At 43.0% G+C, this 17878-nt stretch overlaps 3 protein-coding genes across 4 annotated transcripts in view; 1 reads left to right on the top strand and 2 right to left on the bottom strand.

The window, feature by feature from the left end:
• LOC149329313 (uncharacterized) overlaps positions 1–17878 on the top strand; it is an 82916-nt gene that overhangs the window by 33486 nt on the left and 31552 nt on the right. The window contains exons 4-5 of the mRNA XM_089559228.1: positions 2822–2875; positions 3436–4152. Coding sequence (XP_089415354.1) covers positions 2822–2875; positions 3436–4152 — 771 coding nt within the window. The remainder of the gene's footprint in view (positions 1–2821; positions 2876–3435; positions 4153–17878) is intronic.
• Positions 6562–17732, bottom strand: LOC149329315 (uncharacterized). 2 transcript variants are annotated; one of them, XM_089561963.1, is made up of 3 exons: positions 16708–17732; positions 12973–13293; positions 6562–8525 (listed from the first exon to the last, which is right to left on the bottom strand). In XM_089561963.1, the coding sequence occupies exons 1-3, from the start codon at positions 16819–16821 to the stop codon at positions 8520–8522; spliced, it is 441 nt and encodes a 146-aa protein (XP_089418089.1). In that variant the 5' UTR covers positions 16822–17732; the 3' UTR covers positions 6562–8519. The 2 variants fall into 2 exon arrangements, with proteins under 2 accessions (XP_089418089.1, XP_089418088.1); XM_089561962.1 differs by having other exon boundaries at positions 6562–10000; positions 16708–17727.
• Positions 9996–12954, bottom strand: LOC149329316 (uncharacterized; the record flags this gene model as incomplete). The annotated part of the gene is made up of 1 exon (XM_089561188.1): positions 9996–12954. A coding segment is annotated over one exon (834 nt), but the record flags the coding sequence as incomplete, so codon positions are not given.

Here is a 17878-nt window from a genome sequence, read left to right as displayed (position 1 = left end):
CATGATGCTCATGAGCAAGAAAATTGCATGTGCAGTGATCCCAGTGCACTGTGTTTATGCACAAAGTGAGATGGAAGCATTTTTAATGATTTTGCTGGAATTACAGGGATTTAAATAATAAGGAACATGGGGACCGCCCTCAAAACAAATATTCGTTTTGTGAACTCATTTCAAAAATAATTATTTTCATAGGAATGGCATTTGGCTTTGGATAGAGAGGGAATAAGGGAATAAAAATAGGCACAAATTTCTTTCTTCTGCTTAGCTCAAAAGTCGTGTAGCTGAAATCATTGGTGTGCAATGGTTGAACAGTTTAAATTAAGCTCTCAGTGGAATTCCCATATCAGTCGGGGTATTAGCAGAACACCTGACCACATAGAGCAATTGAGTAAAGCCTGCAACGTGTGTACTGTTGTTGGACAATTAGTAGTATTAGTAGAATCACATTATTTGGTCACTTAGAGGCTGAATGGCCATGGGGCATTCCTGATGTTAATGGGTCAGATTGGCATATGTTTTAAGGCAGTTATAGCATTCCAAATATGTTGCACATTTTTGTAAGAAAGTCTGTGCCGGTGTCAGTAGGACATCGCATGTCCCTTCTTCAAGTAACTTTGTGACACGGAGAACTGAAAAAAAAAAAACAAGCATCTGGTGCGCACCCTTAACAAAGGAGTCCCATTGATTCCGAAATATTATGCTCAATCAAAAATATACATGGCAGAAAGTGATCCCTTTAGTTTTGGTGCAAAATTTGGTGGATCGACCCCATCCTGTTTTCCGGAGATCAAAGCAAGGTCACCTCTCGGGTGATGGTCATTGTGAAGAACTTAATGAGTGACATCGCCTGTCAGCACGAAAGGCATTTATGCTGGTACTTGTGTGATTGTTCTGTTATATGGACGAAATGATTTTTTCATTTATACAGTATTTAATTTTTCAATCGAAGCAGAAACATCAGTGATGAAAACTGCATGCTTTGGAACTTGCAGCATTTCGTGCCTCTGGGTATGGCACATCAATCTTTTTCCTGATTCTTGTGCTGTATGGCCTCAAATATGCGATCGGTTGCTTACGTAATTCGATGCAACTCCACCACTCTGCACACCTGGTTGGGGCTTTGTGATGACTGTAGCTCTGCAAAATCTGTGCTGTATCGTGTGGTGAATTTTATATTCTATTGTATTTGCCGCTGTTTACTGGTTCATGGGTGTCCTTTTGGGTTTGCTGACGAGTGCAGTATGATTCTTTGTTGTCGGTCACAATTAAGTGACTGACCTCACTTTGTCATTGCATATTGCATTACTGACTCTGTCCAAGCTATATCCATTGCTGCGTTCATGTAAACTGCATTCTGACACCGTTCATTTTGGCTGTATGGAGTGTGCGGTGACGATGTTTATTTTAGTTTTCTAACAATACTGAATGTTGATCTGCACACATGGAATTAATCGTGTATGGATTTGATTTCATGATGGTGGTACAAGCTTTTTTTTTTGCTTTAAGGTGGAAATTGTTTTGTTATATTGCGAAGCCTTTTAAAAAACTTCCCTATGTTTATGTTAACCTGTGTGCTGTAGTGATGCTATGTACTATTGCACAATGCATCGCCAGTTTTAGCAGATTTTCTCACCCGCAGTGTCCGTTTTGTAGTTTTGCCCGACCGGTTCCCTTGCATCATAGGATGTCCGTGAAACGAGTGTAGTGCTGCTGTGATTTCTCCTCAAAATAATGCAGCAGTTGATGACAGGTCGCACCTTTACTCGCTGTTTCCCGCCACATTCACTCTCCCCGCAACGGTGGCCTAGTCATTGGAGCGTGCTTCTCGCATGCAGGATGTGCAGGGTTGGATTCCCTGTGCCACTGGGTACCCACCGGTGGTACAATACGCAAGCTTCCCTCCTGGCTTCTGCTGGGTGGAATGCCTGGAAATGGGTATCAGACTTCCCCTGGTGTTGATGGTAGTCCCTTATACCACGATGCATCATCAGCTCTCACTCTAGTTACTGTCCAATGAGCTCACCTGATCAGCACGTTCTCAGGGATGGACTTCTTCCGTGCTGTCCATGGTGTTTGAAAAGCTGGCCACCTTAAACCTCTTTCAGAGCAGCGCATTGAGAAAGTTCCGTCACGGTTGTTTCCTCCTTTTTTTCGCCCTGATTTCTTGTCCCAAAATTTGCGATGCAGGTGTCACAAAAGTAAATATGGTATGCTCTAACTGCACTTAAGACAGAGTAATGTGCAGTTTCAGATGTTCTTCTACTCGATTAATTGCACCCTTGGAGACGGTGGAGGCGGAACATGATGTTCAGCACATTGGCAACATTCGTGGCCAGCTGTAAACTGCGCTTTTTTACAAGTAGCTATGCTCTGAAAGTTTTTTTCCTGTGCGCAGTACAGCGGGTGTAAAAGGTTCATTAAAAGATGAGTGCTCTGCCATTGTGTTGTGTTATTCAAAATAACTGACACTCTTTAGTTCATAAGCGTGTGTAGGCAGACCTGTACTGCCCTTCTCTTGAAGCCAGAAATTGTGCAAGTTCATTCGTCGATGTAATGGCTGTTGGCTTTGTTCCGGTAAGCCTATGATTTTGTAGGCAATTGTCAGTTTTTCGTGAGCGTAAGCACAGTAGTCATCTGCATGCAGAATTAAAAGTCGGGAATGTTTGCTTTGGAACTCGCTTCTTTTCAAGTTCGCCCTACTGAATTTACACAACCTGAAAAAGCGTATTCCATATTCACCACCTCATGCAGATAACACCGTGTGAGTGTTCACACTCGTAATCTTTTGTGTTAATGGATACAATCTGGCTTTCACATGCAGGTTTAAGCTCCGGGGACCACAAACATGGCGTACTGTCATGGCAGAACTCACCAGGTTAGAATCTGCAGTTCTCCCTATATGCTTTCGTGAAGGTTGTCTTTCAAAGAGCAGTTTGTAGGGTATGGAAGCTGTAGTTTAATGAACCTGTTGAATGATGATGATATGGGCCTTCGATATTCTGGAAAGTTGTTTTCTGTGATATGTCAACTATGCTCATGGAACTAGGACCGATATGGGTTCTCTTCATTGCAGCAGGAAATTGTACAGGAGACCAAGCCCCCCTGAGGCTTTTTAGCCTTTTCCTCCTATTAGACACGTTCTGAGGAGCAAATAAAAGGAAAAAAAAATGGCATTGTGCATGGGGCTAAGCATAGCTGACTGCCACTTGTTTTGCTATGAAGCCCACCTGTGACTGCAGAGACATCTTGACTGCATAGACATCTTGTTTCAGGCCTGAGTTCTCTTTTGCAGATCTGTTAAATAAAAGTTTTGATAGACATATGCAGCTTTTGATGAGTGTGTCCCCTGCATTAAACTTTTCTTTCTAATTCTTGGTGAATTGTGGATTGTTGCTTCAGGCATTTCATTTGAAGTACTCTCCTTGTGCAACGCAGGTTCAGTCGTCACACAGAGCGACCATGGCACACCTCCTGTGCAAGATTCAACCAGTGAAAAGCACCCTGTGGGCCACTGCATGGAATCTGCTCCTTCTGGCATGGATAATGACCGGGGTAATCCCACAGGAAATAAGGTTTACAAATGCACCCACTGCAGCAAGGGATTCAGCGGAAGATTCCGTCTAGTGCAGCATCTCCGAGTCCATACAGGTGACCGGCCATACCATTGTAAAGATTGTGGAAATAGCTTTGCACAAAAGGCCCATCTAGAGAGACACCAGCGCACTCACACAGGCGAGCGACCTTACCATTGTGACAGCTGTACTAGCAGCTTTGCACTGAAGGCCTCTCTGGAGGCACACCAGCGGACTCATACAGGTGAATGTCCTTACCATTGCGACTACTGTGGTAGCAGCTTTGCTCAAAAGTTCATCCTAGAGCGACACCAGCGCACTCACACTGGTGAACGTCCTTACCGTTGCGACCACTGTGGTAGCAGCTTTTCACAAAAGGCCCATCTGGCGGCACACTGGCGCACTCACACTGGTGAAAGACCTTACCATTGCGACTACTGTGGTAGCAGCTTTGCACAAAAGTTCACCCTAGAGCAACACCAGCGCACTCATACAGGTGAGCGTCCTTACCGTTGCGACCACTGTGGTAGCAGCTTTGCACAGAGGAGTCACCTGCTGAAGCATATCCGAACCCACACGGGTGAAAAGCCGTTTCAGTGCCAGCTGTGCCCCATGGCTTTTGCGGGACATTCAGATTTTGCAAGGCATATTGGATCCCACAAGGGCGAATAGCCCTACCAATGTGACTTGTGCCAAAAGAGTTTCAAAGAGCGCCATTATTTGAAACTGCACAAAAAAGCGATTCACAAAGAATAGCAGTGGTTTGTGATGTCCTTAGTCAAAATGTTTTTCTGGCTACCATTTTTTATGCAAGCTAACGAGATTATAGCTTAATGCCCTATGAAAGGTGCTGGTAGCTAACTGCATCATTAAATACCTTTGTAAGTTTTGTTCATTATGAGGGAGTTTTCAGAAAACAACGTTTGCTGTTCCCTTAGGCTACACATTCCCGCTAAGTACTTCCGGAACACGGAGAGTCAGCATGCTGTGCTCTTAAGCGTGCATGGATAGAAATGAACTCACTGTCATACCTGTATGGCATCACTTCTTGCTGGAGAGTGCCTTTCGAAAACTGATATCCAATGTTTATCGCTGCTGGCAGTTGTCAGGCTGCCTCAGTGAAGAAATTTTGTGGTGCAAAAATGCACAAAACAATTATTTTTAATCCTGAAGCCTGAGTGAGCTAATTTTTGTGACAATCGGTATAAATTCAATCATTTATCTCACTGAACCTGCAAATGTGTGTATGACAACCGAGGAAAACTTGTTCTTATGTAAATCTTTGTGTATTTATTCCAGCAGTGTTAGTGGCAGGAATGAGTGAAGACAAGTCGCTGTCCAGACTCAAATTGATGTGTTTTGTGTTAGTTTGGTGGTTTGAAGAGTTCTCTGTTGTTTGGAGTAAGGACTAACAAAAGATTTCACTATCACCTGCTTTACCATTACACAGAGCACTGTCTCTACTGGATATAAATGGTATAATATTTGTGGAGCATTGTGTCGGCACCATTTTTAATCTTTTTTCGTTGTCAGAATTTCAACTGTTTCTGACCATTTGACGTTGTGGTAGCTTCTCTGTTGTTTTGGTGTTACTTGGAAAAGCTTTCTCTATTTACACAAGGTGTTCATGATAACACGTTGCAAGGGTCATGGCTGCTGAAACAGAATACTGTGATTAGTGCCTACGAAAAACACTGTAATCTTGTAATGTATTGTAAACCTCGTAATTTGGGTCCATTGTGTTGAATTTCATAGTGCACAAGTAGTATTTTATAGCAGTTTTCATTATAAAATGTTGTATAGCTGGCTGTTTGTAAAACTCAGTTGCTTGACGTATTGTGCATTAAAATTCAAAAGCAGTGCAGTTCTTCAAAAAGCTGCTGTTTGCTTTTTTTTTTTTATTGTTATACTTTGAGCATCCTTAGACATCATGTTGCCTTGCATCCAGGAAGGAATTGCTATCACTTACAGATGACAGCACTAGTAGGAGCACTAACTGACAGCACTAACTTATAGATTGCAGCAGTAAAGAATACCGCAAACACAGGTAGTGTGTTTTCAGAAGCTTCTCCAAGTTTTTGTCTCGTACTACAAACGGGTCATATCTTGAAAGAAGCCAGACACAATATTGGATGGTAATGAGTTGGATTACCAGATGAGATTAGGAAGTTTTTTGGGATGAGGTTGCTCGATCTGTGAGGAAGAGCACAGGGTGTATTTGGGGTGAGCGAGAGAGACTTTGTTGTGCAGTGGATATAGTTCGATGCACAGAATTGAAGAGAAAGTGTTTGTCAGTAATTATGCCAGTCGCCTTGTTTCCATGAAGCCACACTGAAGCCGCCATTGCAGCAGAGTGGAACACTGCAATTTCTTCACAGATCTGTGACCATACAAGCTCCACGCTAGGAGCGTCTCTTCCGACACGCTTAATTTATTCTTTTTCTTTTTCTTCCGAGCGCAAAGTACAAAGAAGAGCCTCATAACAGCCCCTATTGGACAGTTCAAACTGGCTGGAGGAAATGGACAATGAAAGGGCCTGTCTGCCTCCGCTTGGGCTCCAGGAACCACTGGGCACTGGTTTGTCAGTCTATGCACATCCCCCTTGCGCATGGCTTAATCTACGATCCTCCTGATGACGAAGGCTCCACTTCATAAAAAAAGTGGCTGTGGTGCATCCCTGTATGCAACAGTGAATGGGAAAAGCAGAATGCTGAGAATTGGGGTTATGAATGCAGACTATGCTGTGAGCTTAAGTCAGTGTTTCAGCCCCATAGTTATGTGCTGCTGTCAGCTTGTGCCTGAAGAACGGTCGGAAAAGAACAGTGGAAGAAAAGAAGGAACCCAAGAGGCTTCCCACTACCAAGCCAGCGATACGTGTTGTTTCAGGAGGAGCATCGATCCTGCGAATGTTGCTTTCAAAACTTTAGTGGCATCAAATAGAGAAAAGACTGATAGGGGAGGTATGGGAAACACCCAGTTCACCTTCAAAAGATGTGGGAAAGACTAGATGCTGCAGCAGAAAAAATTTGTGCTTTGAAACCACGAAGGGTTGAATGCATCAGAGGGAGTGCATACTCATGAGTAGAGACCGGATTTTAGGCAAATGCCTATTTTTTCAACGCTTCGTAGGCGCACCGTTTTTACATATGAGCACGAATTAGGTGTTGACAATATGTTTAATACTATTTTTATAGTGCCTATAAGTGCCTATTTTGTGTGTCAGTGCCTATAAATGCCTATTTCCGACGTCGGTGCCTAAAAATGCCCTATTTTACAGAAAAGCGGCCTGAAATACCCTGTAGTTTTGCTTTCTGATTATGTTTTCTTTCTGATTATGTTTGCTTTTGAATCCATTACAGTTTTGAGTAGAACACACACGTGGCAACATTAGATGACCTCTTCAGTTGGCTGTGGTGAACACTGCACCTACGCCGGCTACGCACACAATACCAACCACGTCAGCCGAAAATGTCGAAGCAACCTTTTTCCTATTTTCTGTCATTTTATCGTGGCAGCTTGTTGATGACTTTGGCTGTTAAAGTGGCAGCTGACCAGATGGCACCACATTTCGGAAAGTATACAGAGTAAGTTATAGTTTCGTCCAAATAATTCCCAGTTGGTTCCAATTGAAACCAACTGTAAAATGTTCCATAAACCTGCTGGAAACAGTTTACTGATTAAAATTTCCACCTGGGTAACCTGCCTTATTTTCGCTCCTTGTGCCCCAGCCGCATGCCGTGTTCATCAAATGGCATTTGGCGGTAATCTTGTTGGAGCAGGCCACACAACACAGCTGGCAATCCAACATTGGACTAATTGAGAATGTGCAGCAACGAATCGCTGCTCTTCAACACGGAGAAGTTGCCGAGAAAATCCGCGCAAAGTTGCAGTCCGTCTAGGACAAAAACAAGGAGTTCTCAGTCCTCAAGCAAATTTCAGGAGTTCTTACCGGTGAACATTCTATGATACCGAGCAGTGTAAAGCCATCAAATGTTCCTAAGTACAAGCACGCTCCTGTAACATCCGATGATGTTGAGCATTCCTTTTCTTCATACAAGCTTGTTCTTACTGATAAGAGGCATAAATTTGAGTCCATCAACCTGGAGATGGTGCTTGTCTGCTACTGCTTCCATAGTTTTAACAGTGATTTCTAGACGGATGATGTTTATTTTACCATGGATCCTCGTGGATGTAGTAGGCCCGTGCAGAACTATGATTCTTTTCGGCATATTCTGCATCAAGCAGCACCGTGTGCAACATTTTGTAGCACCTCGTATTTATGGTTTCCAGACCCTTCTAATGGCAAGCACCATTTGATAGTCACGTGGCTCCAGACACGTAAAGCCACAAACTATAAAACACTGTTTACAGAAATGACAACGTATTTATTAATGTTGAAGCATCCTGTATGCCTGCAATAAATAAGTTCAATTTTTGTGTGAGTGAAGACTGCACTCATTTGTCAGATGCTTTGAATTGACAATGTTTCTATCAATTTCTAAATACGAGGGGGGACCCAAAAAAAACCGGATTTTTTGTATAAAAACTTTATTTATTAACTCTTGCACAAAATTCCTTCAGTCACCTTCAAAGTACTCTCCGTGAAATGCGATGTACTTGTGAAGTCTTTTTTCCCACTGTTTGAAGCATCTCTGGAACTCTTCAACTCTGATATCGTCCAGTGCCCTTTGCGAAGCTGTTTGTACGGCCTCCACATCACCAAAACGCTTCCCTTTTAGACTTTTCTTCATTCTCGGAAAGAGAAAAAGTCGCACGGGGCTAGGTCTGGTGAATAGGGAGGGTGCGGAACGACAGTCGATCCACGAGAGGCCAAATAGTGGGTCACTCGTAAGGCCGTGTGTGCGGGGGCGTGGTCGTGATGAAGGAACCAGTCACCTGATCGCCAACGTTCCTTGCGTTTTCTCCGCAGATCCTCTCGCAGACGTCTTAAAGCTTCGAAATAAAAGTGCTGGTTAACAGTCTGGCCAGGGGGAACAAATTCTTGGTGCACAATTTCACGAACATCACAAAAGACAATGATCATTGCCTTCACATTCGACTTCAACTGCCTTGCTTTTTTTTTGGTCTCGGAGAGTTGGGAGACTTCCACTGACTGGACGCTTGCTTAGTTTCTGGGTCATACCCCTAACACCAACTCTCATCACCTGTAATGACTTTAGTCAAGAAGTTTGGATCACTTTCAATCTCTTTTTTTAAATCCAGACTCAAATTTAATCGAATGTTCTTTTGATCCTGTCTGAGAATGCGAGGAAGAAATTTAGCGGAAACACGTATCATTTGCAACTGCTCAGTCAAAATTCGCTGACGGGAGCTCCAACTCATCCCTGTCTCTTTTGAAATCGGGTCGATCGTGAAACGACTATCTTTGTTCATTTTTTTACAGAATTTGCAACGTTTTCATCGTTTCGAGACGTTGAAGGACGCCCAGAACGAGCATGGTCTTAGACACTCATCTCACGACATTTCAAGCGCCTAAACCACTCGAAAACTTGTGTGCGGCTCATAGCGTCCTCTTTAAAAGCGTGTTGCAACATTTGGTAAGCTTCCGCTGCTGATTTTTCAACCAGGAAACAAAACTTCAAACACACTCTCTGTTCTTTTAAATTTGCCATAAAGATTTCGCAGGCGGAACAAAATAACTGCAAGCGAAACACAACACTACGCTCATATTTTTGCCTGAAAATTTATGCCGTCTGCACAGTTGTTTCGTGAAGGTCTCTACTAACCCCATCTAGCGGTAGAACTGTCTACTACGTCTACGAATGGCGGCGCGCTCTCAGTCCGGTTTCTTTTGGGTCCCCCCTCGTACATGCCCTCCTGTTAAGGTGTTCATTGTTTCTACTTTTGTACACAACAAGCGAATTGTTTGTTTCGAGGTATTCCAAAGTGTTTTAAAAGGGTTGGTAACAGTTCCTTTTGCTCTGCTGAAGCATGTGTATTGTACGAAAAGTTGCGCGACAGCCCTAAAAAAAACGGCTTCGAATGTTCGCACCTTGCTTAAGGTCCCAAATCATTCCTGCTGTGTTTTTGTTTTATTTTACGGCAGATATTGTGCGCTGAAGTTCAGAACTGCGTGCACTTTTGATAAAATTTAGAGTGCCTATTTTTCTCCGTTAGGTGCCTAAATTCCAATTTTAGCCGCCTATTTATGGCGCCTAAAACGTGCTTTTTAGTGCCTAAAAATCCGGCCTCTACTCATGAGTATGCGCTTCATATTTACCTGCAGGTGATGTGATGGCTCAACAGGAGTGGTGGCTGTTTGAGTTTAATTTTAGCAGGAAAACTAAAGGGCATCCTTGAGGAACCGCACAAGTTGTCCACCTACCAAGCCATGCAGTCGCTTGCTTCACCGACTGGCAGTGGTGCACTGCTCTGTGTTTTGGCTGCTAGGACAGCCTTTCTGGAAGCTGTACGTGAGAGCGTAACCAGTTTTTCATCAGTTATAGAAAATCCAGGCTTGTGCCGATGTTCTGAATTGCTGTTTAAAGAACGCAGGCCATAATGCTGTCCTGTACATATTTCACTTTACCGCACATTAACACATTTGCAGAAAAAAATAAACGGCTAATGAACATATATTACAAGAATGTTTAGGAAAGTAAAAATACGATGAATATGCAGCATTTTATGCCAATGATTCGAAATCAGAATGCTACCTTGGCAGTGCCGTAGTACAAAACAATTGAGAAAGACATTACTACTACTCCAGAGTGCACCCATCATCATTGCAGTGTGTTACGCCCTCTCTGAGACTATAAAAAATAATAAATGATAACATTGTGAACAGCATCATTTGAACTGACTCTCTAAGCATACTCACGTGCCTGACTTCACAATACAAATGCAGTTACACCACAAATCGGCGACATCATGCACAACGTAACAAGAGCCGTTTGCAGAGTTCCGAGCAACTTCGGAATCGGTGGCAATTAGAAAGCAGATGAAGTTGCTGCACAAGCTCGGCACGAAGGAATCAAGAGGGAACATTCCCTACAAATGGTACTCTATCAGGTCTGTTAAAGAATGGGCAGTCTATGGGCAGTTGACCTGTGAAGAGTGACTGAGCGAATAACAAGCACAACAGAGATGAACATATATCTTTGGTATTAATCAGTATTTTAGCGTTGATATTGTCAATTCCAGCAGAGGATGATATTTTAATGTTTTCTATTAGTGACAAAATTCCTGCAGAAGAAAATATAAGAGGAGGCATAGTATCTTGAATAATTGGGGGGTTTTGAGGAAATGTCGGCTCTGTTTCATTAGTAAACACGGATGAAAAGGCTGTGTTGAACATGTTGGCGCATTCAGTTTCAGAGAAATTTGCACCTGAAGCATCAGTGAGGGAAACAGTGCGTGTGTGCTGGGGGTTAATGACTTGCCAGAACCTACGGGGGTTAGTTGACAACATTTTAGGCAGATCGGAGTTAAAAAAAGTGCGTTTGGCTTCTCGAATACTTGATAAATAAGTTTTTTTGGCTGCATAATATTTGTTCCAAGCATTCTGACTGGGAAGCAACTTGGTTGATTGGAAAAGACGCTTCTTTTTATTTTCAAGACGTTTGAGTGTGTTTGTGAACCATGGGTTTTGAGGGTTATTTCGTATATTTATGTTTGGAATAAACCTGTCGACCAAATCTTCTATTTTCCTCTTAAACAAGGACCAGTTATCATGGATGGATCTTTGATGAAAGCTGGATTGAAATACTGGTAAAAATGCGCGAAGTTCATTATTTATTGCTGTGTAGTTTCCTTTATCGTACAGTCGGATAGTTCGTTTAGAAGTTACGCGTAAGGACGGTTTAATGGTGAAGCCGGCATGTATGACGTGGTGATCGCTGACGCCTGGTAGATACGTGACGGAATGAACGCATTCAGGATTATCCGTTAATATTAGGTCCAGGATATTAGCGCAGTCTTCAGTTACACGGGTTGGTTCGGATATAGTTTGAACGAGGTTAAAATTAAGGCAGACGTCTAGAAATTCATTAGCATCCTTATTACCTGTAGCGGTTAGATTATGCCAGTCAATGCTCGGAAAATTGAAATCTCCGAATAGGAGAGTGCAGGTGTTAGGGTGCTTAGCTTTAATTTCATTTAATGCGTTATTAAGTTTTCGAGGGAAGTCTGGGTAGCTAGGAGGCCTGTAGCAAACGCCAATCACAACTGATTTAGGTGAAGCATGGCATAAAACCCATAATATTTCTATATCTGATGAAAGGTGAACAGCTGAGCATGATAGATCTCGAGCGGTTGCAATCAGTACCCCCCCTCCCCTTCGGTCTGGGCGATCTTTGCGAAAAACACTGAAATTAGGCAAGTCAGCAAGGACTTCACTATCAGGAATGTCGCTGTTTAGCTACGTTTCCGTCAAGACTAGTATGTTGCTAGCAGATGAAGTGACAATATGGGAAATAATGTCGCGCTTTGAAATGAAACTCCGCACGTTAGTAAAGATCGCTGACAATGAAAGTGCTTCTTGCTGTGCATGCTTCGAACGATCTGTCGATAGGTGCTGAGATGGTTGCTATTTCACTTCTTTTACTGTTTGTGATGATTCATCGAATATGTAGCGTTTGGGACCAATATGTAATGTTTTGAAGCGCAAAGAGAACTTATCGGATACTGATCTGGCAAAGGTTACAAGATGTTTGCGGGCGTTACGAACGGGAAGGGAGAAGTCTTCGCCAATACTGTAGTTGGTGCCTTTAAGCTTAGTTCCTAAAGAAAGGATGCTTTCTTTAGTTTTCGATGAGGTGAATTTAACGATGATTGGCCTGGTGCGATCAGTTGAGTGGCGCCCGAGGCGGTGAGCACGCTCGATTAGATTGGGTTCGATGGCAAAATCTAGTTGAGTGGAGCAATGACGAATGACTGTTTCTTCCGAGTCTGCATACGTTTCAGTGGGGTTAGTGTCAGGAATATTGTAAAATATGAGATTGTTACGGCGAGAGCGATTTTCTGCATCGTCCATACGTGCTTCAAGTTTGTCGATCTTGCAGGTAAGTTTGGTGTTTAAAGTTTTCAGGGCGTCTATCTCAGAATGAATAGTGGAAAGTGTGGCGTAGTGTGATTCCAGGGTGTCCATGCGCTTGTTTAAGTCGGTCAAGGTTGTTTCGGTAGTTTTTAGTTGATCTTTAATGTCCTGTAGATCGGAAATTAATGTAGCTTGCCCGGTAGTTTGTTTCTGGAGCTCGGAAAGTATGCAATCGTAACGGTCGGGGCCTGGGTTAGATTCGACATCGCCTGACAATAGTAAAAGAAAACGGAGAACACGTGAACACTCGGCAACAATACTACAGCAGCACTGAGGGCTCGGCAGCTGCATTAAAAAGTAGTTACTGGTTTTTTTAGCATATAGGGAAAACTTGGTACTAACCTGCATTGCGAAAAGCAGAGGATTAGTAGTCTGCGTTGACACACAGCTACCGAGCCCACAGAGCGGCGGCGATGACAGCATGGGCTTTATATGCCTGATAAAATTATCAGATGTTGATGTTCCTGGCGATTGGGCTGGCCACTGTTGGTCCGGGATGACGTACTCTGGCGGCGATGAGGGCAGTTGATGGGGTAGCAATGGTGATGGGGCAGGCGGATGAAAATGGTCTTCTTCATGATACTTCACGGCGGCCGTAGACACTGATGAACAGGAGGCAGACGGTAGAGCGGCGAAAAGCAGTTTCAGGGCGAGGGTAAACACCTGCATTGCGAAAAGCAGAGGATTAGTAGTCTGCGTTGACACACAGCTACCGAGCCCACAGAGCGGCGGCGATGACAGCATGGGCTTTATATGCCTGATAAAATTATCAGATGTTGATGTTCCTGGCGATGGGGCTAATCAAAATAATCGAAGAATAGTCTAAAAGCAATAAAAAACCGTGCTGCTCTAGGTTATCATGAAAGTGGTACCAAACAAATTCAATGCTCATATCATAAGTTTAACTGACCTCACATCACAGGAGTATGTCTATGTCATGAATTCTGTTATGATATAGCGCACAAGTCTTGTCATCCCTGCCTACCACACCTCCAGGCATATGAACCATGAAAAGACCACCTATCCTCCGCGTGACCGCACGTCTGCACACCTGTCTTCATTTTTTGTACGCACTGCGAAAGGCGTGAAATGACTTGCCTGGCCACATCGTGCTCCACACTGACCCCATCATTATTCAGATCGTCAACTGAAGCACAGTTATGCTCTTTAACGCGTTCATGTGATGTGATAACCCTTCAAAGGGCCTTTGAGGTAGCAAGAAATAAATAAATAAAAACGTCTAAATGAAATATTGAAGCAAATCTTAAAATACACCTAGTGAAAGCTATTATAGTTGGATGGAATTCATGTTGATTCCAAAAATGATTCAGTCAAATTATATATATATATATATACATAGAAAACAAATAGGTGTAGAGATCCGTCATGTGAGTGCTGAGATGAAATAAGACCCATTTCATTTTTAATTAAAGGTTTTGATCAAAGATAAAGGGAGAGCAAGGATTAAAACTTGCATGCAGGAGTTTGGTCATATGTTTACTTAAATGGGCATCACACAGCTGAACTGGTCTGATTAAATGGAAGTGAAAATAATTTGCATATTGTTAAGTTTTCTGGTTGAAAGCTCTTGGCGTTTGCTATCAAAGTTGCTCAATCAAGCAAGAAGACTGTGTAAAGCATATATCGAATGCCATTAAATGCGAAGCCTGTAGGAATATACTATGAGATGAGTCTGTGCTTGCAGCAGAAATGATGCAGACAACACAATAAGTGCCAATAGTCCCTATTTATGAATATAAATGCCCAGATTACAGTATGAATTTATCATAAATCAATATCTTTAGAACAATGTTTGCAAAGTTGCAAATCAGGTGATTTATTAAGCAGAAGAAAGTAAAAGGTACTGCACTTTTTCTGTCTATGCATTGATGTAAAGGCATAAATGCCTCACAGTTACGAGCTTTCTTTCCTATTGGAGGCATTCATTGAATTCATTTTATGTCACTTTCGCATATTGGGCGTACACACTTATACACACAGCTTATTCTTGCAAAAGAAGAGACCTCAACATGCAAGCTTTGCAGAGAAATGGTCGCCATAAATGATATTTCATGTTAATGCGCAAAGCTGGACAAAGTTATCAGGGAAAAACATTTTCCACTGTTTCCTTCTGAAAGTTGGCCGGTGTTTTCGCCTTTGTTTGCTCGTTGGAGAAAATGCTTGTGGACATATGTCTTGTGTTTTTATATTTCTGAAAGAAGAAACCTTATCAAACTGTCAGATTTTAGGCACCATCGAAGTTTCTTAAAAGCAAACAAATTCTACCCCTTAGTTGGTGCGTGATAGTCGTAGTCGCTTATACGCTATAAAACTCAACCCAAAACAACACGTACGCTACCTTGTCAGCGAGGTTTGGTCTTGATTACAGGCCATTGGATTGCGCTCAGATTTTTTTTTTTTTTACTCTGGCAGATAAATACTGAAGTCCCTGTATGTTGGGGAAAAGGAAGGTTACTTCGAACCCTTGGACAATAGACACCTTTTTTATTTTTTAAGCTACAAAACCGAGGAAGAGTGGGAGCTTCGAGAGCAAACCCAGTAAAAAAAACATTGGGAATTCCATTTGGAACCAATTGATTTTTGGACACCATTGGAAGCGCCATTACGACCAATTTGAACCAACTGAGTTGTCTCCCAGGACTTCACTGGCACTGCTTTGTGCTCACCTTTCAAAGGAATTCAAGGAGTTCAAGGGAATTGTTGTCAAAAACAATGTGGACAGAGGACCCACTACTTAGTGCTGGAAGGATTTTATATATTTACATGTTTAAAGGCTCAAGTAGTCTTTGCATGAACACAATTAACCTGTGGGGTATGTAAATGAGGCTGGTGGACACCAAAAAAGGAGGCTGAGCGCAAAGGCACAGGCAGAAAAAACCTCGACCAACCGCCCGAAACTCAACCTATCATTCCCAGACAGGCAGCGCAAGTCGCAGCTTCTGGCAGGTCACAGCTAGGGCTGGTTGGTTGGTTGGCCTCGGATGAAATGGCACATACCCACTAAGGAAGAGTGGCCAAGACACAGGCAGTGAACAGCTGGAAAGAGGAGCATTTTTAGAGGAAGAGGAGTAGTAATGGTGTATAGGCTGACAGACTGGACGACACAACAACAATGTTCCTGTTACCTGGGAGATCAAAGACGGTACGATGACTTATGTGCAAATTGAAATGCAACACATGGGATGGTTCAGTTTTGCACTGACTGAAAGGAAGAAAAATCAAATAAATGTTTGAAAATCAGAAAAATACATTGAAAAAAATATGAATAAATAAAATCAAAATTAGCATGGGAATCGCTGAGTTTCTAGAAGAAAATTTTGAACAGCACAGCACGCAGTACTGCTGTTGCTTCTAAGCGAAGAAGCGCCAGAGGAGAACAACCGCAGTGGACACAGCTAGGCAGACCTAGCTGGTGAAACGGAATTTCTAATAGGCACCTCCTCAAAGAAGAGAAGCGGCGGCAGAACAGCAGGTAGGGATCCCCTGTCTCAGACTCTGGTACAAAATGGGCTCAGTAGAGAAACCGCCAGACCAGATCTGTGAAGGTAGAAATTTAGCAGAGGAACTCGGCATCGCAAACGCATGAAAGAGATTTACAGTCTGCGCGAGCGCCAGTCTTTGCTACTCCAAGGATGCAGAAGGTGCTGATATTGGAGATGAAGTAAGCACCGAGGCTGAAAATTCCTGGAATAAGGTATGTAACTGCGAAACCTCACCGCAGCTGTATATGCGCAGGTTGGCAGAGAGGCCCTTAATTGCTAAGAAATCGGCAACCTCATTTAACTGAATGCCCACGTGCCCCGATACCCAAAGCAACCGCACCCAATTTAGATGGAGGGGATCAGCTAGCTTAAAGTGGCATAATACCCGAGACTCAATGGGTGATGATAATGTAGAGTAAATATATAAATAGATAGTCCGTCATATAACCATGACTTGGGAAATGGTAGGATTTAATTTACGTAAGGCTAAGTTACTGCTAATAATTCGGCAAGATAAATTGAAGTCAACGGAGAGAAAAGGACCATCCCAATGAAGGGGAAAAAATGCCCACACCTGCCTTTTCACGATCCTGCGAGGCATCGGTAGCAATGAGAATATGAGAAGGAAAGGGGTGGTCCTGCAACAGAGGAAAGGGCTGCAGCTTGGCATTCGATGGGAAAATCTCATCAAATGGAATCTTGACTCAAGGAGAGACTGCACGAAACATATATCTGCGGAGTATACAAACGAGACCAGGTGGCATTTAAAAAGACTGCAGGTTGACTCAGAAATATTACACTGGAGGTGTGAAGAGGTGAGTCGCACAAATTTAAAAAAAGGTTTGACCTGTTAAAAGGCGGAACCTAGCTAATAAAGATGGAATTCGCGCCTCAAGGTGCAGGACATTAGCTACATATTTTGGAAGTCCGAAACAGAGGCGCAACGCCTCGCGCTCCAAGAGTACACCTAATTACATGGAGGAAAGACACCTAATGAGCGAGCAGGTTACTTCTCTTTTTCTTCTTTCGTTCTCTTCCCATAACGGCGCAGTTCAGGTGTCCACTGAGATATGTGACACAGATACTACGTGATTTCCTTTAATCAAAAAACCAGTTTAGCATAAAGCGCGACCAGTGCAGTGAAGCAGTCGCTTGAACACTCTGTGCCTGATAAGGGCCTTATAAACAAAATTCCTAGCCACATATGCTTCGAGTTCACGATACGTGCGTCATACGTTGTGCGTGGTGGCGTTGAGCTGGACGCATTCTAGTGTTGCGCATTCATCGCGTCGACGGAGTGAAGTTTCAATACAATGAAGAAGAATCTCCGCATATGGTTTCTATTCGCGCAGTACGCTATAGCGTCGAGAAACCATCGCACGTAAAAGTTGCGCTCCATCGGGTACGATATCGAAACAAACAGTGTCGAAATTCGGTGATTCGGTTTTGCTTTCGGTCGCGTTGGAATGCACAGCTGACAGCCACTGACAACTGACAACTTTCCTTCGTCGCTAATACATAGTTCATTGAAAATTGGCTGTTCACTGCTCTTTGAGGCTAGGACAGGCACTCATTTAGAGGGAAAAAGATATTCAAACTAGACATTGTAACAGCGAAATTGAAAGAAGGGGAAAAAATTAACAATGAGGGAAGTATATGCTAGGTGACGCTAGCTCTCGGCCGATACAAAGGATAAAGACAATATCATCCATCCACCCATCCGTGCTAGCTCCACATTCTGTTTG

This window comes from Amblyomma mixtum, chromosome 9 (genome assembly GCF_055824585.1).
Source record: "Amblyomma mixtum isolate Tamu chromosome 9, ASM5582458v1, whole genome shotgun sequence".
In the NCBI taxonomy this organism is placed as follows: domain Eukaryota; kingdom Metazoa; phylum Arthropoda; class Arachnida; order Ixodida; family Ixodidae; genus Amblyomma; species Amblyomma mixtum.
Note: the sequence above shows the minus strand (reverse complement) of the source record. Positions and strands in the feature narration are given on the sequence as shown.

What these genes read in the sequence shown, in the direction of transcription:
- LOC149329315 (XM_089561962.1), bottom strand. Translation starts at nt 16,821, where the DNA reads ATGAGATTTTCCCATCGAATGCCAAGCTGCAGCCCTTTCCTCTGTTGC. An exon ending in GCAGGATCGTGAAAAGGCAG is followed by an intron (nt 13,294 to 16,707) that starts GTGTGGGCATTT and finishes TTCGCAATGCAG; the next exon opens with GTGTTTACCCTCGCCCTGAA. An exon ending in CTCTGCTTTTCGCAATGCAG is followed by an intron (nt 10,001 to 12,972) that starts GTTAGTACCAAG and finishes TCTCACGTACAG; the next exon opens with CTTCCAGAAAGGCTGTCCTA.